Here is a 15,177-nt window from a genome sequence, read left to right on the forward strand (position 1 = left end):
AATGGACATTATGTGCTTACCACAGAGCCTGGAATATAGGAAAAATTGAATAAATAGCAATTACCCTATTAATATAATGCTACTTTTACAAAATGCAATAAAGAACAGTTTGTTTTCATTAAAAGTACATCATAGAATCATTTTCAGAGTTAACAATTTTGAATGCCATAAAAAATTAAATTTTAAAGTATATTTTTCATCAATAACATTTCACTTTTGGTCTGAACTATATAATGTATACACTTTGCCAGTGATTTAGATCTGTTATATTTAAGAATGCTTGTACCATCCTATGGCTTTTAAATGGGGCTATTTAACATTCTATCTTCCTCTCAAGTATAAATTGGCTTATATAAAAATCACCATGTCTCGCACCATGATTCTTCCAGTGCAAGACGATTAACTACACATGCTCAAACCGATCACTCTCACTGCAATACTATTTGTATGCTAATCAAGTCTCTCAAACAATTGTTTGTTTTCACATACAGCATAGAATTCTTTTTGAAAATGTGATGGAGTGATGCAAGGCATGTATTTATTTCCTCTTCTCTTATCTCTGTTTCTCTCTTATCCACTTAGTCCAAGCAAATATCAGTTTTTTTTTCTAAATAGAATAACCAATGAACAACTCCTATCAAATAACTTTTATTTTGATAAATGTGCCAGATCTTTCTATGCATTGTCTACATACACCAGAGTGAATCCAGGTCATTTCACTGAGAGTCATAAAGCAAACTTCTCTTTAAATCAGAATGATAGTTCTGTTGTTTGTTTGTTTTTAGGTCAATATATATAATTTAATGTTATCTTGAGTGAGATCTATAAACTAAAAAAGCTTGTTTTCAAGTTTTTGTGGAGCTGATTTCCTCTTTTTTAAATTATGGTGATAAGCTAATTTAACAAGAAATGACACTTCTGTGGACCTTCAAAGTAGCCCTACTCACATTTTTTCTTAATCTGAGAACAAGGAAGTACAGAGACACTGTGTTTACCAGTTTTGGTTTCTTATATATTTAATCATCAAATATTGGCTTTCTTAATGGTTTTGGGGGAAAACTAAACAGTGCCTTTCAAGGACTTTGGTAATGATTTATATATTGATAATTCCTTTGACTATTACCACTTGGCCAGCACACCATCCTCTCTTCCATTAATCAGCTGACATTAACCTGCCTTTGGTTTTTAGGCCTTAACTGGGAACCTACATCTAACCTTTTATTATCTTACCTTATAGAGAAGAAGAGTGGAAAAATATTCTTCTTTCTTTTACAGATTTCTAAAAAAAAAAAAGAAAGAAAGAAAGAAAGAAAGAAAAATCTCTGTTAAGAGTGGCCAATAGCAATGTCTCTGTGTGCACAGCATTTGGCTCAGAAGCAATCTCTGGAATCAAAGATCAAATGACTCTTAGCTGTCTGACATGTGGACAAGCCAGTTGACTGTTCCCATTCAATGTGGCTTCCCAGCAGTAGCAGCCCTTTCCTCTGAGAGTTGTGTGGGACTATCTGATTTTGCCATGTCTTTTTCTGTCAGGCATTAGTCTTGTGACATGCTTCCTCCCAGGAAGTCATCTCTGCTTCTAATTGGGCAGGCTTTCCAAGCCCCCCTGAACTTCGGAACTGCAACGAGGAGTTATCACTCGGTTACAATAGGTAAAGTAACCCCAGAGCAAAAAAGGACAAAGCATTGGCTTTAGAGATGAAACGCTTACCTTCTATTCTGTATTTCAGAAGAAAGATACTCCCAAATGGAACATTTCATCTTCTGATTCCTTAGTTATTTTATCTGCAAATTGGGCAAATCTTTTTCTCACAGGGAAGTTTTGAGTAATGACAGGAACATGTGTTTGGTTTCTTGAGGACTCAGTAGGATTTCTGAAAACTGAAGATAGGAGGGCATCTTTTTGATGCATTTATTAAATATGTGTTTATTTGTTTAAAAATCAGAGTTGAAAGTAAACTTTACAAATTAGCAAAATTGCCACTCAAAAAGTGTCAAAGAATTGCCTTTCTTCTCTCTAACAAAAGTACTTTTATTATTTTCACAAAGGGTCTGTAATTCCAATCTTTAGGGCTAATCTACTGTTTTCATAAGAATCCTGTTTAATGCAAATACATTGCTTGTGAGAGATAGAACCTAGTATGTCAAGTTGGCTAGCAAAGAGTAGGGCTTAAGAGATTTAAAAAAAATTGGCAGGTACATTTTAACCTAAGTGAAGGGAGGGAAGGAGTGGGGGAAAGGAATTTCTGGAGCTTTTAACAAAGAGTATGTGGAGTAAACCAGCAATCCAGGAACATGTGAAGAATGCACAGAGAAGAACAAAGAGCATTTAAACACCTAAATAAGCACTGATTTTTGAATCACCCAGGTTGAGTTCTTTCTATTAGCACTGGGTTTAATGAATGACAATGTTGCAATGACAATCATTCATAAAACAGTCCTTTCATATATTTTCTTATCTATTTGCTTTTGTAATGGGAGGTCAGAAAGCAAGACAGTCAGTCCGTAGGCCTGATAAATTTCTTATTTCTACGGCTATCATTAATGACAGGAATACTTTAGCTATGCCCATACAATATTTTTCATTTGCCAGCTCTATTGTCGAAGTGTTTACAGTTTCAGTGCAGTAGAATGATATAACTTAACCTACGTTTTTAAAATTCAGATTGCTTCTCTGCCTTTTGGATAAGATCAAGTGTAAAATTCAGATGCCAATAGTAAATTATACTGATAAAAATTACTTGATGTATTCTAAAATTAGCAGAAAACACAAACGTACACACAAATATGGGGCTCTCTATTTTAACATGGCAATGTTTTCTCATATGATCCAGAAATCTTTAGCAAAATACTCTTAACTGGTATCCATTTATTTATATTAATAATAGTACACACAATAGTTACTTTCATTATAGCAGAATTACTTTAATATAGCACAATCTTCCTTAGGTGACCAGGCATGGTTTTCATATATTAAATACATAAATAAAGCTCCGTATGTTAGATGTAAGGAATTTTCTTACACAGAGACCTCTAAAGAGTAAGGACTAAAGAGAAAGGATTTTTAAATCCTGGAACAAGTTATCAAAGCTGCAAAATCTCCTTCCCTAGGGCTTTTAAAAATAGGACAGATGTCAGAGATGGCTTAAGGGTAGTGCAGCCGGACAAAATCAATCACCTTTACATCTCTTCCAGTTCATGAATCTTCACAATATCCATTTGAAATATGTAAACACAAAAGCCATTACTGGAACCTATTTTACACAGAAATCATTCGATTTGAATGAGTTACTATTAGATTGAGTGCATATGGATCTTTAGAGGTTCTTATTCATATTCCTGTATCCTCAAGTGTAATCATATACTATATTCTACTAACAAATAATATCAGTTAATATTGTTTTATTTAGAAGTTGAAGCTCATAAATCCAATTTTAACTGCATTTGAAATACTATAAATTTCTTTCATTTTTTCCACTTAAAATATTAGTTTGTCAGATGAACTAGCTCACATGTAAAAGTAAATTGTGTTTGAAAATAAAAACAATGTCTTATGAAATAAATGCAGTTCTGGGAAAGTTGTATTACTTTTGTAAAGATATTATGTAATTTAATATTGTTTAATATTAAACAGAAGTATGACATTAAATATATTTACATTATATACTAATTTTCCCAAACAACATGGAATAAATAATGCTGTTAACATGCTTTATACTTTTTACAAGTGGCCTAGATTGACATAACTATTTTGATTTCTCAGCTATGATAATTATAATAGATATTATAATGCAATTTTCCATATAGTTAGAAACATCAGAACTAGCTTTACCCTTTAATATACTAAAGATGATAGTCTGTCTCTCATATATCCAAGAAACTAGATTTGATTGTGTGTGAAAAGCATTCTTCAAAAAAAGAAAAAAACACATATAAAGGGAAAGATAAAGAACTTGCAATCAGGTTAATGGTACTTCAAAAATATTAATACATAACTTAGTTATAATGACACTAAAAACTTGTTTTTAAATAGTTCCAGGCAAGTTAATTTTTAAGGCGCTTGTCACAGATTCTTAGAAATCATAGGGTCTTTAATTTAATAAAGAGAAATTTTCCACAGGATTAAATGTTCAAAAGCTAAATATTGTAAAGTAGCCTATTCATAGAAGTAATCCTTATTTTCCTCAGTATTTTTTTAAATCTATACTAGGCTTTACTAAACATTGGGTTTCAAATAAGTTTTCTAAATATAATCAAATCTTCATTTTTTAAGTGAATGGACAGGTATAATCAGATGAAATTCCAAACTGCGTGATTTTACATTTCTGAATTTTGAAGACATCTTAGGCTTTACATATCAAATTTGGTGATAGTTTTACATACCAATTTATTTTTTACTTGATTTTGTTCCACCTGGTAATCAATATGTTGTTATTGCTATAATATGCTACTGAATATTGTAAAGTGAAGAAGGAATAAAAGAACAAATAAATGAAAGGCCTTGAGCCTCAAGAGATATATGCTCACTGCAAATATGATACAGTTCATAAACTATACAGTGAGTTATGTATAATAAAAAATGTGATATAAAAAATGCCTGTACAAGTCCATAGAACACAGTGAGAGCAATGACATCCTCAAAATTTGCATAGCATGTCCCAACCATGATTTCATTTTCATATGAAGTAGGCACTATTATTGTCTCTGTTTTTCAAATGTGAAAGAAAAGTCTCAGTGAGGTTAAGTACTTTGAGCTTGACCCTGAAGGATTTTGTTGGGCAAAGAAAAAAAAGAAAGTTTACTTTCCAGATGATGATATTGCATAAAGATAAAAATCCAGAAGTGGGAATAAAGTTGGAATATTTTAAGGAGGTGAAAGATGACACTGAATGAATCCAAGTATAAGTACTGAAAATTAGTTGTAAATAATGCTAATTGAGATTCAATTAAATGATGAAATCAGACCAAGGAGTTTGGTTTTGTTGTGGGCAGCAATTGAGAACCACTGTCATTTTAAGAGCAGTCATAGGATGAAAGTGGTATTTGTAGAACCTGGTCTGGAAATGCACTAATGGTGGACAAGTAAATTCTAGCATGTCAGAGGGAAGTAGAGATTACCAGGAATTACAATGTACTGCGTATTCATTCAACAACTGTGTATCAAGCGCCTGTTCTGTGTCAGGTAGTATGATAGATGTTTACGTTAGGGAGACGGATGAGAAATAATCACTGACATCAGATATCTTATAGTCTTAAATTGAAAACACCACTTAAAATCAATAATTATGAGCAAATTTGTAAGAGTTTGGCTACAGAGTTTGGAGAAGTCAGAAATGCTTTGCAGGAAAAGTAATGACAGTATGCATACTGTTGAGGGAAAATTATGTGTTTCCCACGTAGAAGATGGAGGAAAGTTTATGAAAGAGCATGTATGAAATGCATCCAAGTATGCCTATGGAATGATGTAAGTACTAACAACAAGAAAAATAGTGTGACTTGAGAGTAAGAGGCATGAGAAAGAAAGGCAGAAAATGTGTCTAAGAGAGAGGAATTCTGGTCAATTTAACAGTAAATATTTTTTAAAGTAGGAAAAAAGGGATATTGCTTGAAGGAAAGTTTAACCAGGAAAGGTGACTTTATTCTTTTGTGTAAGTTAAGAACATTAAATAAGATTGCAGGCAGAGGAAAGATATAAATGGGAAATACAACCAAAAAGATGATTGACAATAGGACAAAACCCTAAAAGTGGGATATGATACAGTGAAAGGTGGAGAGGTTAGCATTGGGGAAGGAGGGGTGATGCCATTTCTGCTAAGATGTGGTGATGCTGTAACAAGTGTAGATATTCTGCCATTATAGTAGAAGAAAAATCTCTACTTCTTCACAAAATGCACTATCTAAATTTTCTTTAGTCAAAAAGACATGTCTTTTCTTACTCCTTATTACTAAACATAATAAGATATTTACTCTATATTTAAAAAAATAATTTAAATATTCAAAAGGATACAGATGAATCACATTATCCTTGCATTAACCTAGAAGGCTTGTTTGTAAAATGAGATTTAGTTTAGGAAATGAAACCTATTTCAACTAATTGAATAAGACCTATAAATAATTTAAAACTATAAATACTACTTTTATGTGTGGATATAACTTAAATCCATCCCCCTAATTATAGAAGGTTTTTTTTGAATTATTATAATTTAAATTTTGCTATCTTGCTTAGGTCACCTAAAATTAGATTTAGGGAACTGGGAATGTTTACCGAATATACATTACTGAAAGCCAAGGTGATATTCTCACCAGGACTACCATACTTGTTAAAAATTTGAAGTGTCTTTGTACTATTTTGAATCTACTTATGACTCCTGAACCACTATCCCTTGTCACCCCAATTCTATCCCACGTCCCCCCTCCCCAACTACTCATGATTCAGCAACTGAAGAGGTAATCCTATATATATCAGAGAGCCTCCAACCATGCTCCTTGCTATGTGCAGTTTCTGATATCTGGTTGTGAAATGTTCTGAATGCCTAAAGGTCTTCATGAGGTGAATCCTTTTTAAATTAAAGGATTTAATGGAACTTTGACATATTCTCAGGAATTCATGCAGCTTCCCTTATCACATGCTTCTTGTCACAAAGGTGGATAGTAGATGCAGTAATCAGATTGGCTCTTTCATCCATTTACAGGGCAGACTAAAGGTGCCTCATTGGATATACACACTTCCATTGCACAAATGATCATTGGGAATCAAGGATGGCTTATTCCCCAAAGCAACAGTACACTGAATAACCATATTGCCTGGCTGCTTGGAGAGTTCCAGTTGAGGCAGGCATTGCTACTTCTCAAACTGCCCTGTCTCTATCCTCACTTTCCAGAAAAAACAACAAAATGCTGGTTTTAGCAGAGTTTTCCAACTGAAGTACGCTAGCACTAGTCAAGGGGTTTGAAATATTGATTCCCTCACTTACAAGCTTCATTAATAAGGCCTGGGGCAACCTATACAAATAATCTCTGCTATTTATTTCAGTGTGCCTGGAAAATATTATCATTGTCTTAATGTGCTTTGATATGAAAATTTGGAAAGGACTGGTTAAGGTACAGTCCATCTATCTAGGTCCAGCTGTCTTATGGGTTACCTAGTAATAATAGAAACCAAGACAAAAGTATATCCAAGGTGGGGAAGACTATAGTGGCTCGTTTGTAAACCAAGTAACTCTTTAGTTCTCCCAAATTAATTTCTCTCTTGTCCCTACATGTTATGGCTAGAAATAATCTAAGAGTTCTTTTATATATTGCCTTTGAGAAATTTAAATATTTTTTCTATTTTATCAAAATCTGTAAGTAGCTGAGCCTTTCTTCTGGCCCTTTGATGTGTATTTTACTTCTATTATGGTATTCCACTGCTAACCTGATAATCTTAAAAATGAAAACTTATACTTTCATTTGAGCCAGCACATGTATCACTTTATAAAAAATCTGAACTGTTGAGTCATTTTTGGTTTCTAACTATACAACTTCTAAAATCTCCCAGGTTTATGAAGTGTTCTTTCTGTGGGTTATTTTTGGAATTTTTACAGAGAGATCTAAATATAACTGGTCTAAACACCACTTTGACATTTATTCAAGGATTTGTGTTTTTAAATTTTTAGGAATCAATGAATTAATTTTAAAAAGAACTACTTTATAACTGTTGTTCATAGAAGTTTATGGCTTTTCAAAATTAATTTATATTTTTCCCCAATTTTATTTTTAAATGAATTTATGTTAATCTTACAAATATAAGATTAATTGGCTAGACACTCTGAGTAAAAAATGTTTCACTTACTTTTATCCCTGTAATTTGGATTCAAACTTGTGTATTTATACCTTTATCATATATATATATGCACACATATAAATATATATGGGAATAAGTGTATATTTTTAGAAATATTGATACGTTACAGAAGCATGTTACAGTAAAATGAGCTATACATTTGAGGTGACAGGTGTTTGACAAAAGTAATAGCCTTGTATAGCAGTAATTACATAAATATAAGTGAAAATTACAGAGAAACCTGTTAATGTCAACACTTAAGTTAATGAAGCTACACCATAAAATTTTATTTACATCCCCTAAAACACAAAAGTTTGCGAGAAAGCCATTTTAGCATCAAACAAAATCACTTACACATTTAATTCATATTTGATAAGGTGTTTCAAAAAATATATTTTACCTTTGGCAACTCCAGTTTTTCTTTTTTTCTTTTTCTTTTTTTTTTTTTTTTGCTTGTCCAGTATATTTTGTTGTTGTTTTCTAATTCTATCACATTAATATCTTCTGTAATTCTCATAATTTTGCATATCCTAGATATGTCAAATTGGCCTTTTCATTATTATTTCATTATTATTCATTATTATTTTGCCTCATATAAATGGTAAAAGTAAAATATGAAAGTTTTGATCTGTTTTTTTGAAGGTAAAGGGCTTATAAGAAAAAAAAAAGGAAAGTTATGAGATGTAAGTATTTACCGAAAGGAAACTTGCCTTTTTAGAACATCCTTTACTTAACTATGATAACAGCCACCACTTATTTAGTGCTCACCAGGCAGTGTACTAAGAGCTTTTGATATAATCCTCATCACAACTCTGTGAAGTAATACAGAGATGGCATTTAACTTGCCCAAGGCAATCAGCTTGCAAGTAGTGGAGCCAGCATTTGGACCCAGGAATCTGCTAGCATCTGTTAATGACACTGCTATGTTGCATTTATTTATATGACTAACATATGTTGAATTCCTGCTCTGAGATTGCATTTCACTACTCAGTGCTTTGCAGTCAATAACTTGTCATATTCATAACCCTACGAAGTAGGCTCAGTTGATAGTTCCATCTTATAGATAAGAAAATGATTATTTGATTTAATAAATTAATGTCCCATAGAGTTCACAGAGCTATGATTAAAACCTAAGTGTGTCTGACCGTAGAATCAGAGCTATTGCAATAATCAGTGTCAAATTAATACATGACTGTAGTCATATTGGTATTACTGCATTTTGGATTTGGGAGAGCTAGATGAGACTAAGAATCATATGGGGAACTTGGAGAATGCCTGCAGAAGTAGGATTTGGGAATTAGCAACCTGAAATTTAGGTAGAACAACGTACAAATTGGATGTTTGATAAAGTTTGGATTTGGTGAATCCTGAGGAAAGACTCTATTTTCTGACTTAAGCATATCTTTAAAAACAGAAAAGGTGATTATAAAAGTAGTTACCACTGGCAAGTGAGCTCAATGAGCATGCCCTGTTCATTGCCTCCTTCCTCTTTTGCAAATTCTGTTGTATTACAGTTGCTCAGTAAAAGTTTTTTAAACAATAGAATTCGTACATAAATAAGTTGATAACTAACTGTTCTTCATATCCTTAAGGAACAGAGTAAAAATAACTTTTAGACTGATACAAATTCATTTAAATTCCACTAAAACCTTTTTGTTCATGTTACCTGATATCATTCAATAGAGACCTGCCCAGAACCATTATCCATATTTCACAGTTGAGGATATTAAGACTCAAAGAGTTTAAGTATGTTGCCCAACTTATCTAGATAGGAGTGAGAGATAGAAAAATGACTCGAATCAACTCTCAGATTTTAAATCTATGCTATGAAAAGAATATTTGTATTCATTGCTTGAATTCATTGTTTGAAAGCTACACAATATTTTATTTCCTATGCAGCTTTTAAAAATTAGGTTTTTAATAACATAGGCTAATTTTGGTGTTTCTGAGAATCAGAGCTACCCTCTGGTAGTATTTTCTATAGTTTTGTTTTGTAAATTAATGCTAGTAATTTCTTGTGCTTAACAGTTTTACTATTTAAAAAGTGAAGCTAACACACATTATTCTGTTCCTTTTTACATTTTTTTCAGGCCCTGAGGAAGTAGAAATCAAGTGCCCCTTCAATCACATTGCTTGCCTTGGTACCAAAAAATGTGTTCATTTATCCCAACTGTGCAATGGTGTCTTGGACTGCTCAGACGGGTATGATGAAGGAGTACATTGCCAGGGTGAGTCCATTTGTGGAACAATGCAACTGAAATATTATATTTTGTATAGTAATGGCAGTTCAAAGAGAACCTGTGACCTGTCTTTTCTTTTGACCATAACCATATCAGTTATTGAGAAAGCATGAATTTTATTGCTAGACACTCCATATACATTTCAAAGCTGTCACTATTGTGTTTTATTGAAAATGCTGTAAGAAAACACACACACACACATTTAGACTTTGAAGTTGGGCTCTTAAACAATTATATGTTTCATATAAAAGAATACTTTTAAGCAAAGGACAAATGAGAAGTCTTTGTCTCAGTAGGTTGGTATCACACAGTGCGATAAGCTTGTTTCTCTGAACCTTTGCTTAAACAAAGAGTATTTGAGGGAATGCTTCTGCAACCAAATATTTTAGCAGGATATATTCATGGGAAATTTGTTCCTTAATATTATTTCTATAATGTTATGCCATTAACTTGCTTCTAATTTTCTGTCTTTTTTAAAAGACAACATTTAAATTCTACAGTGGTAAAAGATTTACCTATATATGAATGACGTGAGGGAGAAATAATTAAAATGTATTTAATAAAAATTAATAAAAAGTTAACTGGAGCTGGCATGTTCTAATGGAACTGAGGATGGGGTAGAAAGAATGAAATGTGAGGCAAAGAAACATAAAATCATAGGAAAATGTTGAGTTCCAAGGTAGGGACCAAGATGTGGAAACAGAATCAAGGCATTGTTCACGTGAACCAGGCTGCAAGGTGCAGCTAGGAAAGCAATAACTGAACCAAAAGTCTTTAACTCGGATTCTCACAGACTGAATGTAACACAAAGATAGTGAAGCTAAGATGTTAATAGGAGCCCGTCCTTCATTCTGAGGTCAGTAAGACAATAAGGAATAAAGGAAACTGTAGAAAACTGGAGATACATGTCTGATCTTTGGATAGCTTCACACAAACTAATGCTGTCATGTGGGAAAAGGTCTCAGGTCACCTAAAGTTTCAGGTTTTTCAGGAGGAGCTCTACATGTGTATGAGCTTAAAGCATGCAAAGCCAGCTACTACTTTTTTAAAACATTGTATAGTCAACAATGTGTAGGTCGAACAAAACCTGTCTGGAGGCCCAATATGGCTTGCGGGCTGACAGTTTCCCAGTAAACTCGATTTAAGACCAGAGAGGGAGAAATATATTAGAAAAAGAATAAATCTCACAAAGAGAATCTGTGGAGATATGAGGCTGTTGAAGAGACCATATGCTACTGAAACCAACTGGTCACTAGATCTTTTCCCTCTTTCTAAAGGGATGTCCAATGATTCTGGCTCTGTAGACAGATTCTAACTGAAAAGCTAAAGGTCTTCAGCAGATTGCTTCTTTGGCCCGAGTTTCTTTTCTTAGCTTGGAATTCTGATTGGGTCAAATAAAAAGCCAGCATATTCTTAGTTTCAGTTATGAATACATGGGTAATAATAATGAATAAGAAATCTTATTTTTATTTAGAGGCTTTGTGACTTGTATTCTTTTATATAATTATATATTGAAAAGAACAGTGTTAATAGAAAGTGAAGTACTAAATTATAAAGTGATAGGCATTAAAGAGTTTAATTTTCTTTTCATATATTAATTATATTTTCTGGAGCCTAATTCTATACAATTCAGTTACAATACAGGCTTCATATTGCACTTTAAAATTTTTTTTATATAGGTACATGTGACTTAGCTTTTAGAAAAATAAAATCATCTTTTCAAATACTTCAGAGCTGATTACACAAATGTGAATACCTTAAACATATTTCAGTGCTGAGGATCATATGAAAATATATGAGTTTTCTGATAAAATTTAGAGTTTGTGATCTCACAGATGAGGGTATACATTAATAGTAAAATCAGGGATTCAAATAAAAACATCAAGTATTTGAATAAAAATAAATTGCTGTTAAATTTATCTTTAACAGTTGTCCCTGAAAAAAATAAGCATATACTGTTGATTAAGATAGATTTTGAGTATGTAGTTGTTTATGCTCCATTCTTTTTTCCTGTTCCAATTTCGTTTGCTAACTGTTTCAAGTTTTGTATTTTTATAACGTGATGTTTTTTCTCTCTTAATTTGCCTGTAGGAGGTTGATTGTACCACTTTGCCCTTTTAAATATTTCTAGATTTCACTAAATGAAGTGTTTTAAGAGACTTAAGTAATCATTCATTATGATCTATGGTGGACTTAGAAATAACAAGAAGTATATTTGGATCTTTACTTGCTAGTTCATCTCAGTAGAGGGTTTTCACGTAATGTCTGGCCTTGCACACTACATAGAATCATAGAACCAAAGTGACTGAAAAGATACAGTAATTTTAGAATCAGTGGTTTAATGAAATAGTTCTAAATTGAGAAATGAAACTCAGAAATGTGTTTAACTGTTTGGTCTGGTAGAGTGCCCCCAACATGTGGACAAAAAACAAATCTTTTGGGCAACATTAAATTTGCTATATCTATGGTTTGTGTTTAAATGAGAAAAGGTGACTTGTTGTAGGCAAAAGTACATTGTGGGGACTGAATCTTCTTTCTCACCCTTACCCTTCCAATTAATTTATGGTCACAGCCAACGGCACAGTGTTTTCTGGAGAGTTAATTAGGCACTAGCTCTGTCAAGTCTCTAAGGGATTTTCTCATCCAATATAGATATGCAATAAAGAAAGAAATCAGATTAATTCAAACATTGCACTATTTTTTGGAAATGCTTTCCCTTTGCAGAAAAATTCTGTATAAATCACTTCTCTTTACATTGCTTCCTTTTAGTTGTGTTCTAAGCACATACTCTAATTTTAAGTAATTATACCTGAAGTCTAACACATGATTCCAAGATGGGTAAATTTTCTTTTTTCTAACAAAGGATCTAAAGTACAATTGGTGTATCCTTTGTACAAATCCTAAAGTACATTTGTATCCTTTATGAAAATTGATAAGGAGAAAAGTTTAACTTGTTATGGGTGATGTTCCAGTCTTGGCAATGTTATTGTATCAACTGAATTGTTTTCAGAATGTTTCCTAGAAAAATCAATTTCTTCCTAGTAAATATAATGAAAAGATATCTATTATTAATGATTTTCTATAACACTGATATTTTCAGCTCTGTAATTTGGCTCCATCTGAAGAAAGAAAAATGGATTTTTGTATATGGGTATACTTATATAGAGAAATGTTCTTGTAAAAATTTTATAATAAGAACTTTCAAAATCACCACCTTGTATTTTTGAAAATTTCATTCCTTCCAACACAGTACTTCATGTTAGTGATAATAGCAAAGAAAACATATTCTGTATAATACAAGGCCCCTCAATCCAGAATATTCCACAGAAATGCATGCAACCATGCTAAGAATGATGGAAGAAATGAACAAATTGAACTAACAGAAACCAGATCAGTTGAGATATATCAAAATGCTACTTTAAATTTGACAGTCTTAAAATAATTTATTATCCTAACATTTAAAGTGAGCCTCTGCAAAAGAAGCGCTCCTTTTATTCATATCCCTATTTAAATCACATTTGCAGTGCAAAGTCAGAAGATATTTAAATATACATGGGGATGACACTCTCTGTGGCACTATCTGCTCTTACTGTGTTAAAAGAATATGCGAAGTCCTCAGGTAACTGCAAAACGGGATTCTATCTTCTCTGTCACTAGGAAAAGTGACTATGTAACCTATGTAATTGTTTGCTAGCAAACACCCCAATGCTTTTAAATCTAAGGGGATAAAGTGTATGAAGAATTTACTAAAACTGATTAGAGAGTGAAATTCTTTGACATATGAAAAACTAAACCCTAAAAAACAAAAATGTATATGCACAAACACACATACTCATCTTTTCAGATTTTTTGCTTTTCCATTCTGAACTTGTTTCTATATAATTATGAATATATGGTATATTTAACTGGTATATATGATCAGGGACCTAAAGAAGAATAAGATTCTCTTATATATCAACTAACTCTTTGAAATAATGCATATTAGGACTTTTAAAAATTCTATTTGATTATTGTGCTTTACTTGCCAGTTGGAATATAATTTTCTAATATGTGCAAAATTACATTTTTCTCCTTCCACCCCCAAACTATTGTTAATAATTCTACTGTATTTATTTTAGATACCAACTTGGGTTATTTAAAATTTTACGTAGTTATTTTTTTCTTTTATATTTCTCTCCATAAAACTGAACTCTTAACAGAAAGTGTTAAAAAATTCTGGGAATAATTTATAACTTAGAGGATTTCTCAAAATGGACCAAGGTAAATGGCAGCCTTTATCATCTGTAATGACTCACCATGGGAAAATTAATAATCCTTAAAACTTCTTGCTTAAATCTCATATGTATTCCAAATTTTCTAAAAAGGAATTCACCTAGATGCTATTTCTGAGACCAAATATGCAGGACTACATTTTTTCAGTCTTCTAGAAAGGAAAAAATGTTTCTTGTGCTGTTGTTTTGTTAATCAACCGATTTCAGAGTGGTACAAGATTAGCTTAAAGTTACTAAGATGGAAAGAAGGAAGAAAGGAAGAAGGTAAGGGAGGGAGGAAGGAAGTTGATGAAGATGACGAAGAGAAATAAATTTGGAGCACTTTGTTGTTTTTCATTTTACTTTATTGTCTTGATGGATCTTGCTCTAGTCCCATTTTAAAAATTCCACTGGAAAATATTGCCAATATCTTTCTAAATTAAAATCATGCTAGAGAGGGGAATTTCAACATGCAGAATCCAAAAACAAAGATATGGAGAAGAGATGTAATTGCAAGCAATGTCATAGTAAGTGTGTCTGTCATCAATATTAAGCCTAAAGCATAGGGAGGGAAACTTTGCTAATGTGTAAAACCCCTGCAATTTAAGATAGATCCTCTTGTATTTTCTGTGAGTTGTGCTAACATGACCAGATAGTCTCAAATCTAGCTCAGGTGTGAGCATTTCCTCTCAAAAAGATTAGTTTAAGTAATTCCGTTAGTTTAGTGAAATTCTTAACACTGGTTGATTTCAGAGCCAAGTTTAATGCTTCCCAGAAGCAAAGCAACAATTCCTAGAAAGAATAGATCTTCTGTAAGTGTTTTATCTCTTTGAAAGGCTCATACCGATATTATTTATATTGACAA

The 15,177-nt window shown here is 32.4% G+C and overlaps 1 protein-coding gene across 1 annotated transcript in view; it reads left to right on the top strand.

Annotated features, from left to right (window-relative positions):
* The window catches only part of LRP1B (LDL receptor related protein 1B), a 1,757,623-nt gene that overhangs the window by 611,776 nt on the left and 1,130,670 nt on the right, over positions 1-15,177 (top strand). Inside the window, exon 3 of the mRNA XM_045559136.1 lies at positions 9,913-10,050. Within this exon, the coding sequence (XP_045415092.1) occupies positions 9,913-10,050 (138 nt within the window). The remainder of the gene's footprint in view (positions 1-9,912; positions 10,051-15,177) is intronic.

This window comes from Lemur catta, chromosome 8 (assembly GCF_020740605.2).
Source record: "Lemur catta isolate mLemCat1 chromosome 8, mLemCat1.pri, whole genome shotgun sequence".
NCBI lineage: Eukaryota > Metazoa > Chordata > Mammalia > Primates > Lemuridae > Lemur > Lemur catta.